Source organism: Macrobrachium nipponense, chromosome 32 (genome assembly GCF_015104395.2).
Source record: "Macrobrachium nipponense isolate FS-2020 chromosome 32, ASM1510439v2, whole genome shotgun sequence".
NCBI lineage: Eukaryota > Metazoa > Arthropoda > Malacostraca > Decapoda > Palaemonidae > Macrobrachium > Macrobrachium nipponense.
The window spans coordinates 6,736,310-6,752,584 of record NC_061094.1 but is presented as its reverse complement, the minus strand read 5'-3'; the positions used below and the strand labels follow the sequence as shown (position 1 = coordinate 6,752,584).

Sequence of the window (16,275 nt, the reverse complement as noted above, 5' to 3'; positions counted from 1 at the left end):
CTTAAGGGTAATGCTGTAAGAGGACTTTAAAATGAATCAAAGTATTTTAGGATGATATTTTAAGGTATCATTGGTATTTCAACTATTAAAATAGACAGTTATGATAAGCATTTTATGGGGGGGGGGGTCTCAAGTATTTGCGGATTTCAGCTATTCATGGGTGGTTGTGGTCCCTAACCCTGCGAATACCAGGGGTCGATTGTATTGTGACAAGACAGTGCCAGGTGGGTTTGAGGCCCTTTTTATTTATTTATTTTTTTTTTTTGTTATAATTCTAACACGTAACATTTCAAAGATACCTCCACCTCTCTGTAACCAAGAGGTTGCAGGTGGATTGAATTGCAAAGGAGTATTTGAGCTGCCTCATCGTGTAGATAACGTGGCTCTGAAACTACCATTGCATTGGCATGTGATGCCAAGGTTTGTATTTTATAGAACTTGCAACTTTTTGAGATGCTATTCCTTGCTTCTCATGTTCAGTATTGTATTCTCATAAACTATAGTTAAATTACATTTTGTCACTTTTGTAGTCTGTAGTGTAATGGCAGTATCATTTATTTTTTTATGAAAAGGTTCTTAATTTTTATTCGTACTTGAATTAGCTGAAAAATATGGCAGTATAATTTCATATCTGTTTTCAATTTCCTTTCCAGTGAATGTGGTGGAAGCCCTTCAAGAATTCTGGCAGATGAAAGCGCAACGAGGAGCAGAACTAAAAAATGGTGCCCTGGTCATATATGAATCGGTACCTTCTTCATCGCCTCCATACGTCTGTTACGTCACTCTTCCAGGGGGATCTTGTTTTGGCTCATTTCAGGTAGTTTACTGATGTCCTTTCACTCTCTCTTTGTGTCTGTATATCAAAGGCTGTATAATTTCTGTAGTAGATAACTTGGTGAACCTCTCTCTCTCTCTCTCTCCCATTATAATTTTCCAAGTATACTATTGTATGCTTTATAAAATTCTCTCTCTCTCTAAGTACTATTGTATGCTTTTTGAAACTTTTCACCAGATTAGTATGTAGTAAAATTTGGATTCAGAATACCAACGATTAACTAATGGAAAGTAGGTTTGTATATCGTCATTTCCTAGGAAGAATAGAGAAGATGCATTGGTGTTTTGAGAACACAACCTCCTATGTTATTGTTAGTCAACTTGGTAATTAGAATTTTTTTTTTATGTTGATAGCAAAAATGTTTCCTGTTATACTTATTTGTTTCAGGTTGAGTTATTTAAGAATATGTCAGAGAACTATGTGTATGCTATTTCCCAAACCCAAGTGTATCCGCCTCGGTGGCCGTGAGTTCGATTCTCGGGCATTCCACTGAGGGGTGAGAGATGTGTATTTCTGGTGATAAAAGTTCACTCTCGACATGGTTCGGGAGTCCCATAAAGCCATTGGTCCCATTGCTGAATAACCACTGGTTACCTGCAGTGTAAAAACACCATACAAACAAACAAACCAAACCCAAGTTCATACTGGGCTCGGGAAGGAATTCCGCTGATGTAATTGTACGTTTATTCCTTGTATTAGTTTGAAGGCTGGTGCACTAGAGCATATATTGGGCCACCATTATAAGAACTATTTTTAAGCTTATGTTTACATACTTTCCACAGAGGCCAAACCAACAGCTACAGCTGTTGGCATTTCCCTGATTTTTAAATAGAGTTGCATATTAATTTTTCAAAGCACTGCACTTTTAGTTAGTATCTGTGCTTTAAGAATTATACTTAAAGGAAGAATATTGGCCATGTAAATTTCTGTGCTGCTAATTGGCTCTGGAAATAAGTGCATCATATGCATACCTTAGTACACATAGTAAAATTTGTAGTTCCCTACCAATTATGTATTGGAAAAACTCGGCTCATAATTATTTTGACACCATAGCTTTGCTGTCACATTCTAATGACAAATGTACTAAAAATGTTCAGTTTTTTGTCGCTATTCCAAGATGTTTGTGTATTTCCAGAAATTGTCAGTAGCAATGATATTGATTATGAAAAACTGCAAGAAATCTGAAACAAAGTGTGTTCCTGCAAGGTATAAACCTTTCAAGATTTTTCTCTTGTGAATAGGTGACTCAGCCACATAAAAATGCAGACAGATATATGTTACTCTTGATAAAATATTGACAAAGTTGAGACTAAGATATGCTGTGTATTATAAGAAAGTTTGGCATAGCCTTGTTTAGACTGTCAAGAATATGTTAACCAAAGTTCATACTGCAGCAATGTTATTACAGAGCATCACTATTAACTGGGTTGCCAGGGAACAAGTCTTAAGTTGTACTTGGAAAAAGATTAGGATTATTATAGTTTTTTTTATCTGAAACTTTAGGTATTCTTAACTTCTAAGACACCTTTATTATTGCAAAAATCATTCTTAGGCCAAAATTCATAGGTTCATGAATATAAACTTACTGTACTAAAACTCATGATCAGTCAAGTCATAAAAGAAAACGAAGAGTAAAACAAATCCTTTTTTTCTATAAAAATACTCCCCTACACTTTCATATATGAAGTATTCCCTGCATTATGCTATGCTCAGCTGTTTCTAGACTTGTCTCTTCAAAACCTTTACCGCTACCCCTGGAAGACCCCTGCTGTCATCCATAGTCTTTCAAGCTAGTTTCAAGGAAATGTAAAAGAATACAGTTTAACCATGCCATATAATAGGTGCTCATTTAACTGATAACCGGCATTATAGTAGTTTGTTTCACTTTGACCCAAGGTCAAGTTAAATATTTTTCTTTCTTGTAAGGTTTACTTTTCATTCTCAGGCCAAAATTCATAAGTGTCCTGACAGCGCCCCCCCCCCCAAAAAAAAAAATGAATTTCAAGTTAGTTATAAACAAAATAAAATGATAAGCACTACTGTATAACATTTTTTTTTTTTTGTATCTATTCATGCCAAATATTACTGGGTTTACATTCTGCATCATACCACATGACTTGAGGTATTGAAGTAAAGTAGTTTGTCAGTGAAATGAAGGACTGTGACTGGCACTTCTGAGGCAGTGTCCCACATTTGGCTTCTGAAGTTCTCCCTCTTCTTCCTTTTTATCTTTGTTGTCCTTCTTGGTGTTTAGTGATTCAAGGTAGGTGGCACTTACAATAACCTGCTTATAAGTTCTCTCTTCAAGACCACCGGTGCTTCTTAGTTCTTTGTACACCCATTCAGCAACCCTTGCTTTATGAGCTTGCTAAGGCATGTGTCTGTCTGAAGCATTTAAACCAATTTGCATGGGTGACTTAAAATGACTGTTATCTTGTCTTCAGAGTGTGTGAAGTCCTGTAATGCCTGACACAAAGTAACAGGCCACATTTATTGAACATCACCTCCTGATTGTCAACTTCTTTATGCTGTTCCATGTGAAAGCAGCCATGCAAATACCATCCTTGATATTGAATTTATGGTGGGACTCGGGAACAAAGAGAAGGATGAATTAAATAGGTTTTATTTGCTGGCAAGTACTAAATGACAAAGGCTGTAATATAACTCGTCAGTACATGTATTGCTCAAGGATATTCTTATTGAAATCAGTGGCCAAACTTAAAATCCCACAACTTGACCTCCAAAAAGAAAATTGCAACCATGTTTTGTGTATCAACCATCAACATCTCATGTTGATGATTATCACAGCCACTTAACATGAAAAGTGTTTTCTAATTAGGTGCAATATCCAAAAATTTATATTCTCAACTTGTCCACCTCTTGTAACAATCCAAAAATAACACACCAATTCATTATGTCACTTTTACTGTACTTGAATGATTTGTGTGTGTATGAAAATGTTCAAAGAATGAGGATACTGCTGGAAAGGGCTATGGATATTCAGTATCCAATGACTGGTCAGTCATCTTTAATATTCAAGGACTCAAAGTACGTATAAGGCCTGTCTCATCTGCATTTTGAATTGAATAAGACTGCAGTCCATGCTATCATATGAGTAGCCTGATTTTCTGAAAATTCATAGCTACAACAAGAGCACATTGGTATTTGCTACTGACATTCTTTTATTCTATGACAGCTTTTAAAATATCTTAATCACCCTTTGAAATACATACTGGTAGATTTGTCACCCTACAATCTTCATTTCTTGATGGAGCATTTATGCCTTCCCAGTGATAAGTTGTCCAAAAATAAGCTTCCATTGAAACTGAAATGAGAAATTCTTTTATTTCTTTGTATCATAAATTCTATTACTACCACCAGACCATTCTCTTAATACTGGGTAATTCAATCTTTATGATGGGCAGTATATATGGTATATTATGAAGGCTTCTTTTTTTTTGTGCCTTTGGAATGCTTTCCAATAAATGCCACTTCAGTAAACAAAGAATAGCACTACATTGAAAAAAGCATGAGGACAGTTTCCCAGCAGCTCAGAACTGCCTCTTGCCATAATTGAACAAAGCAATACCAGTTCTGTGGACGTGCATTGCACACATTGTTCTTTACCAAGATTGGTATTCTGTGCCTTCCAATTCCAGGATACCGTAGCTAGCATCCAAACTTCAAGATAGCAATAGATCACTTCTCCTCTTACTTCATCTGTTTCAGATGCAGGAAAGTGATTATGTATTGAGACATCTGTTAGAGATTGTGCCTCTACCCTTTAATATCATTTGCTTGAAGTGATAGTTGATATTGTGCTTAGATCCAAACAGAACCAAATGGTGTAATTTGGTTCAAGTAGCCACAATTCTTCTATCTGTTTTAAATTCCAGCAAAATAGCAAAGACAGGAATGGAACCATTTCCAAAATTGATGGAGTGGTCTTTGGGTGGATCTTGAATAGATTTTTGTTATACATACCAAAATACTAAATTAAATATACTTTGAATGGGAGGTTTCTTGCAACTTATAAGGTACCACTGAAAAGCCCAAATTAGAAATAACGAAAAAGTAAAAGTAAGAAAAATTTTAAATAATTTATAACCACTGCATTACCTTCACATTTAAAATGTCCTGTTTTTAATCCATGAATTTATTAATGGAACAGTAGAATAAGGGATTTCCATCCACCTGCAAAAGTCTGTTATTGTCAGATCGTAAATTTTTAGCGAAGGTTTATCTCTGATTTAAGATCAAGTAATGAAGGTGGTGTATATGACAATGACTTGATGTGCAGCTGAAGATTTCAGCTTTAGACAAAACACAGCTGGCCGAGAGTTACATGGATATGAGTGCCTCAAAACTTATCCATTTGAGAAGACTCCTAAAAGAAAAAATGTATAGGGTACAGTCATTTTAATGGCTATTTTTAACCCCTAGAAGACATCCTTAACTCTATGAAATTGATGTGATATTTAAGACCTTGGTGGTATACTGGTTAGTGTCATGACATGCCACTCAGATGTAGCAGGTTCACATCTTCCCCAGGGTGATGAAAAATCACCAGCATACTTTGGAAGCTTGAATTTCAAGTCGGAGGCCCCTGTGTGCTTGTTCCATGTGAAGAGGTTTCATCTACTGAAATAGTAATAAGTAATATTCTTAAACTGACTGACATTAGTGTTATTCACAACCTAAGGTGGCAGCCCATTCCAAAGTAAGGTTAGCTTGTATATGCAGAAGTTCTCTGTGGTTGATATTAAACCATTTTAGTTTCGGTTTCCATCCATGGGATCTAGTTTGGCTGCTACATAGAAGAAAGATCTTGAATTTGTCTGTCAAATGGCCTCATAATTGTCACTTTTCTCAAGTACAAGTTGAGGTGTTCTAGTCTCCTTTGATAGCTAATGTTGGATTGATTGTTGCTCTTGCCTGTATTGCCTGTATAGCCACTAATCTTTCAATGACCCTCCTTTTAGAGGCTGGCCAGAATTGGACAGTGTATTCTAGTTTATTTTTTAAAGTTTGTGTGGTCTCCATTTCCTAGTGGTAAATTCATGATAAATGTATCTCTGTTCTGGGCTTTCTTTTCAAATTTTATGCATTACAAAGAGAGATGTACATGACTAGTGACTCATTCATAGATCTGTCTCTTGATGAAATCTGTTCTTGCCAAGTAGTTCATACTAGTCACTCTTGTTTTTATGAACTACAATATGTGCATTACTTTGCATTTTTCTTACACTGAAAGACATCGGCCATTTTAATGACCATTCACCTATTTGAAATTCTTCAGCACTAATAGCCATTTTTGTCATCAGCAAATTGCTGTCCTAAGTCTGTGTCATTCATGTAGATAATGAAGAGCACAGAGGCTTTAGGAAGGAAACTACTTTTGGTTGTATGCCAGATGGATGTCCCAGTGATGACAAATTATTTTTGTTGACGAGCCAGTCTTCTTCTATTCAACTTGTTTCACATGTGATATGTCATCGGCATACTTTTGCCATTAATCTATTCTGTGACAACTTGTCAAATGCCTTATGGAAATTCTGATATTCTGTATCTAGTATTCCACTTTTATATTCTAAATATGTCAAAGGAGACAGACATATGGCTGGTTAAGTTTGACCAGGGAATCCACATTAGCTGTATGCATTTCAGACTACGTATTTGACTAAATCTATCATTAAACCATTATTATACATTGCCTCCCATGATTGCTTCTAGCATCATCCCAGAAACTGAAGCCTGAATTGAAGTTGGACTTGTAGACATGTTGTTCCCTGGTTCATCCTATGAATTCTTTTTGAATATTGGTGCAATATTTTTGGATTAATGAGCTGTCAGTGGTTTCGTTGCCACAAAGATGCCTTGTACATATCAGAGAAGTGAGGAGCAATTTCTTTTGCTTCCTTGATCACCTTCGGGTGGAGTACACCTGGACTAAAAAACACATTTTACGTATACAACTTACCTGGTAGTTACATATAGCTATAGTCTCTGACGTCACGGCAGAAAAAATCTATATGTAACTACCAGGTAAGTATATGTAAAACATTATTTTGTCATAAAAATGTCATTTTTACGTATACAACTTACCTGGTAGTTACATATAGATTTTTTCTGCTGTGACGTCAGAGACTATAGCTATATGTAACTACCAGGTAAGTATATGTAAAACATTATTTTATCATAAAAATGTCATGTTCGGCTTCACTTTTTTTTTTTTTTTTTACGGTTTCTATATTTGTTTTTCATAACGGTTCATTCCTTCATTTAGTATTGAGACACGAGTGCATTCATCAGTGTACACACTTTGAAAGTATTCATCAACCATACCTGCTTCACTACCATTTACATTGCCATTTTTTTTTTTGTCTTTTACACCAAATGATACTCTAAGATTCCTTAGACAATTGATTACTATGATTAGAAAAAAAAAACTCCCTAAAAAATGCTGAATGTAAAAAAAAATGCAGTGATACTTGGAATATGGTAGCAGTATGTAGTCATTATCTTGTACAAAATCTTTATTTTTATGCTCGATCCCATCATGCCAATTTTGACTTCCATCCACCTACAGAAAGTCCTAAAATTATACAAAAAACTACAACAATGACTACAACAATGATGAAAAATGAGAATAAAAAAAGGACAAGCAATGGGATTATATTAGAGAGAATTAGAGTAGTGTTTTAATACTTAACCATATAAGATTTCAATGATTTCAAATGACATTATACAAATTTTATCCAGTGATGTCAAATGACATCAAGCAGATTTCCTCCCTTGAGATTCAGGTAATGTCAAATGATGTCATCTGTTAAAAAGAAAAAGTAACCATCGCTATCTTGACATTATATTAGTGTTTGGATGACATTTACATTAGTGTTAGAAGATAGAGACAACTGTCTCATGCAGTTAGTGGCTGTTGAAAAAAATATTATTAAATTAATCTCAAAATGCAAAGTTGCAGAAATATTTACTGGTTTTCCCTTGTGATTTTTGTATGTATTAACCGATATAAATTGCAATACATGTTATATAGAGATATTGTAGCAAAGGAAGGTTATCATGTATGTATTTTCATGGTGCAGAAAGAAGTTATAATTTATAAATCTTTATGAAAAGTAACATTTCCTTTTCTTGGCCAACTTTGGAGCATTATTAATATACAGGCAGTCCCTGGAACATCATCAAAAATACTAAGAAAACCTTACTTTTAATGCATTGGGTGCATTACAACTATGTAAACTGCATTCTTGTTGCATTTTTCATCCAAAAGACCTTCAAATATTGATTATTTTGGATTTTTGGTGTCATATTACATCTGCCAGATCAGTGTTGTAGGCGTCGTAACCCTGGAAATAATTTCTGATGAATATAATTGAAAAGCGCCTTAACCTTGGAACGTCTTAACCCGAGGACTGCCTGTAATATTAATGATTCTACAATAAAGTACAATTACTTTACCCAAAATGAGACCAAAATCAACATACTGGTAGTACTATCAGAAAAAACATATCAAAAAGAATTTATTTTAAAGCTAATAAGCTGTTATGTAAAAGGCATGTTCATGTTTTATTACAGTGAATATTTCCACATCAAAATATTTCAAAGGGGTTGTTAAAAATGTCCCATCTTGTTGTCCAATCTCTTTTACTATCAATTCTAAGTGTAACCGTGAAGATTTATTGTAATTTCACCCATAGATCCTTGTGATTCATTCATTTTTTCGAGCTGAATCTTACTCTCCAGCCATTCCAACACCAACTCCCTTTTGAACATTGAATGGATCGAAGTACACCAGTGCTTGGCTTTACACAATTCACTCATGCACTTAAGAAGGTGATGCAAGATAAGAAAGGTGAAAAAAACTAAGACAAAAGTCTCTTTTGAAAAAGACACTTTTGTATAAGCCTTACAATAGCTGCACTATTATTAAGGCTTTCTTGGTCAGTGAAGAGCTTCTTGTAGTATTTCCCTATAAAATAAAGCACGTTGTTCAGCCTTTGAGGATTGAGTATTTCTGATGGATTTCCACATCTTGCAAGTTGAAGACACTGTATGAGAAAGACTTACTGCTAGACATGAAACTCCCTCAAGAGACTCAGTTGTTTCACTTTGTCTTCATTCCAAGACATTCTTTGTAATTGTACTGAAACAGTCTGGGTGTCTTTGAAGCTTGAGCTTGCTCTCATGCATTTTGTGATGTGCTATTGCAGCACCCCAGAATAGAAGTCCCCCCTTTTCATTATTGATTAATTTCTTCACTGCGGCTCTAGACGTTCCTCACAGTCACTGAGAGCACAATCATTATTGTGAGAAGGACCCAGAACTAAGAAGTAAGGGTCAGTGTTTCTGTTCTATGAATTGGCCTAAGGAGCATCATATTAATTTTTAAAAAGTATTTTGGTCCCACACTATTGTTACTAAATAACACTTCAATACGTAATCCTCATCTCGGTGATGCATTTATTTCAGTGGGTCCACATTTGGCTGTTACTTCATCCACTTTTACATAATTCCCATTTTATTCTTGAGATCACAGATACACAGACTGCATGTCCAAAGTTTTCACATGTATTAGGCATTAGTTGAAAGTTATGGATAGGGAGGGTCTGTTACAAATCAAAACTTGATGCCAAGGTGCTCTGCATTATGCCATGAGCTAACAGACATGTTCCTATGACCTTCCTTTGTGAGGTTCTTAAGCTTCTCCAAGTTTGCCATAGTTTTTCTGACAGGACCACTGTTTAGGAATGACTCAAATTCTTTTATATGTATTACTTTGCTTTCGTGATTTTTTGTTGTAAATCCAATGTTAAGTTTTTTTTTATAGTAAATTTCGGTCACTTTTTCAACAGGATTTCCTTGTCACACACAGTTTGAGTAGATATCATAGCTTGTAGAGGTTAAGGTCAGGAGTAAGGTACGTGTTACATGCCTCAGCATAAGTGTAATATGATGCAACAACCAGGTGGCTCTTTATGTGGTCCCTTGCAGCCTGAGATTGTTCCCCTTAGATATTTATTGAGTGCTGCCTTTCCTTGATTATCAGGAGGATTTATGTCCACCTCAGTTACCTTCTCAAAGGCATTTCTCATCCTCCTCTCTGATGCTGCAAAATTATTTTGGGCAGTTGTACATACAACCCATTAATTTGTTATGTAACTGTACTGTTGTTAATCTATTTCTTTATCCTATCTTCATGACAGCAAACTGTGGCCTCATGTTTTTAAGGATAGTTAGTCATGCATTCTAGCCATTTCAGTCACTGAGTTACAAAAAGCTTGTGAAAACTTTCAAGAATATCGTAAGTTATATGGCCAAAATACCCATTCTTGGAAGCACATACTTAAGTCTTCTCAATGATGTATCTTTTGCCTAGATTACAGTCTGTCTATGCATTAGGACCATGCCATGTGTTTGGTTCTGCCACTTGATCTATGAATTAATCTTTGGTTGGACACTTAATAGACACAGTGGCTAAACTGTTGGTGGGAGCGCATACGAGGTTTGGCTGTGATCTTATTGGATGTTGTGTGTAGAGTGTATAATGCAGCCCTGATTGACTTCTCCCATTCCTCACTGAGACCCAGGAGATGCTCATGTTAGCCTGTGTAAGCTACATTCATGTTGCATTGTAAATTAAGTGCCATAAGTCAGTAATCCATATGACTTAAGTAAAAAAATTTTAACCCCAACAAAATTTTTTTTAGGAAAGCATCGCATTGTATGTTAGATATACAATGTGATGCAAAGTTCAGCAAACATCTTCTACATTTGTAGTGCCTGCATTCCAGCTTATTAAGCAGTTGACAACCTCAATGATAATTCGTAATTTAATGATAGTATTATTCAGAAGATGAAACCTATTCACATGGAACAAGCTCACAGGGGCCATTCACTTGAAATTGAAGCTTCCAAAGAATATGATAGTACATAACTTATTTTCAGTAGTGTTACTCATATTGAGTTATAGGTTTTATATTTTTCAGCAGACTGTTGGGGAGGTATATATATATATGTAGTATATATAAAATGTATACGTACTGTATAGTGCTTTTTCAAGTTTAACACGTGATTTATTATTATTATTATATTATTATTAGCAGCCAAGCTTCAACCCTAGTTGGAAAAGCAGTGTTGCAAACATAAGGGTCCAGTAGGGAACGTAGCCAAGTACAGAAACAAGAAAGGCAAAATTAAAGATTAGAGAATAAGAGAAATAACAAAGAAAAAATAAGAAAGCAGTTAAACAACAGTGTAAGACTTGGCAAAAAAAGTACATTCAAAATTTAAAAAAATAAAAATTGACTAATAAATTTAAAATCCTTGTATGATATATATAAAAAGAAAGATTCATGAGGAATTACAGCATATTGAAGTATCTCTTAAATTATGGGTAGCCCCCGGTCAACGGCTATCTGGTTTTATGGCAATTGTTAACTTGATTCAGTTAGCAGCGATTTTGAGGTAGCAGCGTCAGCCAGGAACGTAACCCCCGCTGTTAACCAGGGACTGCCTACTTTGTAATGGTGGAAAGGGAACGTTTTAATGGCCTGGTGATAACAGAAGCCGAGGACACAGGCGTTTAGAGAATTTTAGGTGAATGGGATTAAGATTGTGCTTACTTTCTGTAAAGGGCATGTCGGTTATAAAGAACCTCAGATTTGCCCTTAATTTGTGTCCTCCACTTCAAGTGTCCCCTTATTTGTGTCTTCCATTTTAAGTGTCTGGAGGAATCTAGTAGTAATTATTAACACTTGTCAGTCTGTCCCTCTATATGACTGTCTGTTGAAATTAGTACAGTTAATTAAAAACACAAGTAATTTTAATATTTTTGAAAATAGACTTAAAATTTCATTAATCATTCACCAAGGAACAAAGATTTAACATTAATGTGGTAGATTTACGGGTCATTGTCTGCTTTAAATGTCAGAAATCAAGTAGAAGTTGGCACCACCAGGGGATATGGGTTTCATAAACACATCATGTTCAAGTACGTAGTAGAAATCAGCATTGGGCTAGCAAGGTATTTCTAGAAAAGGTGGTGGGGGGAAAGCTACAACAGAGGAAATGCCTAATATAACATAACTCAGGTATGAATGTGTTGTTACAGATGCAGATCTCAGTAATAAAGATCTTTTCTTAGAGTATCATAGTCTTCGGAGGTTTGAATAAGAGTGTTCTTTATCTTGAAATGATAACATTTAGCAACATTACCCCATATGTGTCAGTGTTCCAAGCTCAGTTGCAGGGTATTGCCACTTAATATCACATAACTGTTACTACTTGGCAACAGGTGTTTCTTGTGCTCATGGTTGCTAATATCATGCTCTCACCTAAGGGTAAATGTAATGAAAATGTGTGTTCAATATGGTTCCAGATAAATCAAACCAAGTGTTATTACCACTTCATAAGTAAAATACAACTGTATATCCACACTCCATTTCGCATTATGCTGGTAGAGACTTTGTCAAGGAACAATAAATCTTTGGGCCTATGACGGATTCATGAAAGTCCAAAAGTAAGGGTGTAGCTTGCTCTTACCTACTGATCAAACTACAGAACCAAACTTTTTCAAAAGAATAGACTTCATTTTTAGTATTTTCAAGGCAGTTTCTTCCAGAAAATTAACTTGTAGGATTTTCTGTTGCTACAACTAGCTCAGCAGTCTTCCCTTGACACATTTTACGTTTAAGGTTCCTCAGCAACAATGGCTGTGTGTGCTGTTCTAGCAAATTTACTAATAGGCACTGAAAGTAGTCAACACAGTATATTTAAATAAAATTCTATAGACCAGACAGCTAAAGGGAAAATTTTGATTTTTTAAGCAATTATATACATATTAGTACATTTGCAATAAAGGACGTCATATGGGTCAGTTTTAGCCTGAGAAAACGAGTCTGTGATTTTTCCCCTTTGTTAAAAGAAGAACTCTGTTGCCATTGACCCCGAAAGGTGGTAGTGCCATCAGAGTGCTCCTCATGCTATGCACTATAGGCATTACTTAAAGTTCGTTGCAGTGTCCCTTCTGCCCCTATCTGCAACCCCTTTTTGCTCATTTTATTGTACCTCCTTTCATATTCTCTTTGTTTCATAGTGCAACTGCGAGTTTTTCCTCCTGTTACACCTTTCATATCTTTTACCGTCAGTTTCTGTTTCAGCGCTGAATGACCTCATAGGCTCCAGTGCTTGGCCTTTGGCCTAAATTCTATATTCAGTTCACAAAGGCATTGAAATAACTTTTAAACACATACAAAGCAATCTAAACCATATCATTAGTATGGTCCATTTAAAGTGAATTGAATTTGCTTTTAATTTTAATCTTTAAGATAAAAAAAGGCCCAAATTCAGTCTTTAAGATACTATATGAAAGGTCTTATGGTGTCAGTAGGGTATGTAGTAAGTGTGAAATTTAAATGAAATTGGTTGAAAATCCGAGAAATAACAATTTGTAATAATATAAGTTACAATTTGGAATAGAATTCCGTAACCTTAGAGCAGCCTGAACACTAGAGTTGCTAGGACCAAGGTTTCATAGCTGCTGAGCTCATCTTTGGTGTTGTCATCTAGTATTAGTGAGGAAAAAGGTGCCATTACTCCATGTTGATGGTACTTTTCGAATAAAAGTCAATGTAATTCAGTAACAAACAGTATAGATATGAATTGCATCATCCATATGTGAGAAATCCCATAGCTGCAGAACTGCAGCAAATTATGTTGGAATACTTCATATTCACTTCACCAAACGTGATACCAACATTACAATATATAAGAAGTGTCAGGTCATCATCTTTGAGACAAGGCACTACTGTGAAATTTTACAGACAAATCACTTTTAATCTAGTTTTTTACCATTAAACTCTGTAATTAGCTTTTGGGTGAGGGAGAGTATCTCAGGATATGCAGATCTTCCACACATCATGAAATCATGAATCGGTTACCATTAGCAGGGGATTGTCAAAAATCATGTGAGGTGAACTGACCTTTGGCCATTCTGTAATTTATGGCGAGTCTTGGAGGACTCGCCCAGTGCTTCCTCTCTTCGAATTGGATACTGTGTACGTAAACAGCAGTACAGTGTTTCACTCGCACAGACCAAAATAAATATCTCATAATTCCTATGGCCCAGAGTTTCCAAAGCTGTCATCCTTTGGGTTCTGGCAGTGCACAAAAATTTAGGATTCAGATGTCAAATTTCTCGACTAAAAATATTTGGTATAATGCACAAAATTTAAAGATTGTCAGCCGCAGTAAAAGCTTTGATGTCAGTTAATCATATGTGCTGCTTTCAGCCAGATACACTTCTGCTTTCTTGAGACTGGCTACCATGGCAGTCAGTCTGAGACTTCTTAGTGGTATGCCCACTTTATTGCTTGGTGTAAGTGAAATAAAAGGATTGTACTTTGTGGGGACAAAAGGAATGTTGATAATTTACAAATTGTTTGTGCTGGTTAATTTACTGATTAATTTCCCAGTTGTAGTTTTCATTCACCAAGGTATCTATTGGCAGTCTGTCACACTTTTATGGGCAGTATTATAGAGCTTAAGAAAATTTAAATATTTATCTTTTGGTATTGTTTTATGAAAATTTCTGTAGCGTTGGTATTTATACCCTTAATTTTTCTTTCAGAATTGCCCTACAAAGGCTGAAGCTCGTCGTAGTGCTGCAAAAATAGCACTCATGAACTCTGTGTTCAATGAACACCCTTCACGCAGAATTTCTGACGAATTTATAGAAAAAGCCGTAGCTGATGCTAGAGCCCAATTTAAGGTAAGCACTGCCTTCATTATGATTACAATGAAATGCATGTGTTCCTGTAATTTTGCAATATTGTTCGTATCCTTTGTCTTGTTTTGATTACTAATATGTATTTGTTTGTGTTTTACATACATTCTTAAGGAACAATCATTGTCAAAACTAAATGCTTTCAAGATAAATATTGAGAGGTTCAGAAAAGTAAGAGTAATATAGGAGGAATTAAATGAATGAATCCATTTAAAAGTAAATTGCTAGTTATTGGAGGTTGAAACGAGTATAGTCATCCTTACTGTTGGTTTATGCAGTCATATGTTTTCCTCCATTACCCATTAATTTAGTTATTGGTGTTTGCCAGGTACTTCTCTAGGCAGTAGTAAAATGGGTGGGTAATTGTTTTGAAAGACAAGATATGTTGGGGTATTTTGCCCAGTTTATTCTCCTGACCAAAGTAATGATTGGGGACAAGAATATAAAAGATGAATTCATGTTTCTACCACTTACTCCTATTTTAGCCTTTACAAATATTATGGTGGCTTTATAGTACGTATAAGGAACTGCATTAGCTATTGTGGACGAACTTTTTATTGACCTCTAACCTAATTGGTGTACCTGAATTGCATCGAGTAGGCGGGGTTATATAGAAGTCTCTTTCTCTCGTCAGAAAATCTGGATAATGATGAGTAAAAATCGAGGGATCATCGAGGGTGACTGTATTCTTCCTCACCTAACCTTGTCAATACCACATAACTGTAACACTCGGTATGCTCATAAACAACCACCATCAAACTTTTAAGCTGAAAACTTTATGCAAAAGGCAATCATTTCCCCCTTTTACCCATATTTATTTACCCTTTTTCCCCATATTTGTAACAAAATATACTGAATAATTGCACAGAAAAAAAATACAACCCCTACTTTTTCTGTAGTAAATACGAGTTCAGTAGGTACGTAGCCCTACCTGTGTTTACTAACAGCCTATCGTGTTTTTATGACCATTAATGTATTTTTATACAGCAACTTCCTTATCAGTTGTTACCATGTTGTATTATACCATATACATGAGAAAAATGTGTGTTTGAACTGTAGACCTGGGCTTGCCCAGGCATTACACTCCTAGCATCATTTTGTAAAAGTAAGTAGGCTATTAAAGTTGTATGTAAGATAAAGGTAATCGTAATGAAACTTACTTTACTTACAGAATCTACTTATACTGTATTATTATATTGATATATCGTCGTAATATGTATAAAAAACCAACTATCCCACCATTGCAATGTTTACCTTCCCAGAATCAGCAGATTGAGCCTACTACCAAAAGAAACAAATGTATTGGTGGAATTTTTATTTTTGTACTTAAATGTAAAATGGGTACTATATACAAAAAACAACTATTTCCCAATTAGTTTGTTTATTGATGTAAGCATACCTCTCTCTCTCTCTCTCTCTCTTCTCTCTCTCTCTCTCTCTCTCTCTCTCTCTCTCTCTCTCTCTCTCTCTCTCTCTGTGTGTGTTGGTATTTCATCAATAAGCATTGTAAAAATATTTAAAATGCAAATTTCATATGTAGGCAAGACAAAACCAAACAGGCTGTAGCAAGTTCACCGACTGTATGGAATGAGTGAGTGCATATGTACGTACCATACACACAGGATTGCATTTATCT

At 35.4% G+C, this 16,275-nt stretch overlaps 2 protein-coding genes across 8 annotated transcripts in view; one reads left to right on the top strand and one right to left on the bottom strand.

Moving 5' to 3' along the window:
* LOC135207198 (protein limb expression 1 homolog) overlaps positions 1-16,275 on the top strand; it is a 242,803-nt gene that overhangs the window by 222,089 nt on the left and 4,439 nt on the right. For both annotated transcript variants that reach the window (XM_064238768.1, XM_064238769.1), the window contains exons 2-3: positions 654-817; positions 14,484-14,624. In XM_064238768.1, coding sequence (XP_064094838.1) covers positions 654-817; positions 14,484-14,624 — 305 coding nt within the window. The remainder of the gene's footprint in view (positions 1-653; positions 818-14,483; positions 14,625-16,275) is intronic.
* Positions 7,097-16,275, bottom strand: part of LOC135207199 (uncharacterized) — a 65,658-nt gene continuing 56,479 nt past the window's right edge. Inside the window, exons 4-5 of one of the 6 annotated variants that reach the window (XR_010312925.1) lie at positions 8,062-8,202; positions 7,097-7,661 (exon numbers count right to left, since the gene is read on the bottom strand). The gene's annotated coding sequence lies outside the window, so the exon portion shown is untranslated. Of the gene's footprint in view, positions 7,662-7,690; positions 8,203-8,254; positions 8,273-11,318; positions 11,639-11,801; positions 12,190-16,275 lie in introns of those variants that run through there. The other 5 variants (XM_064238776.1, XM_064238773.1, XM_064238774.1 and 2 more) reach the window with 5 other exon arrangements.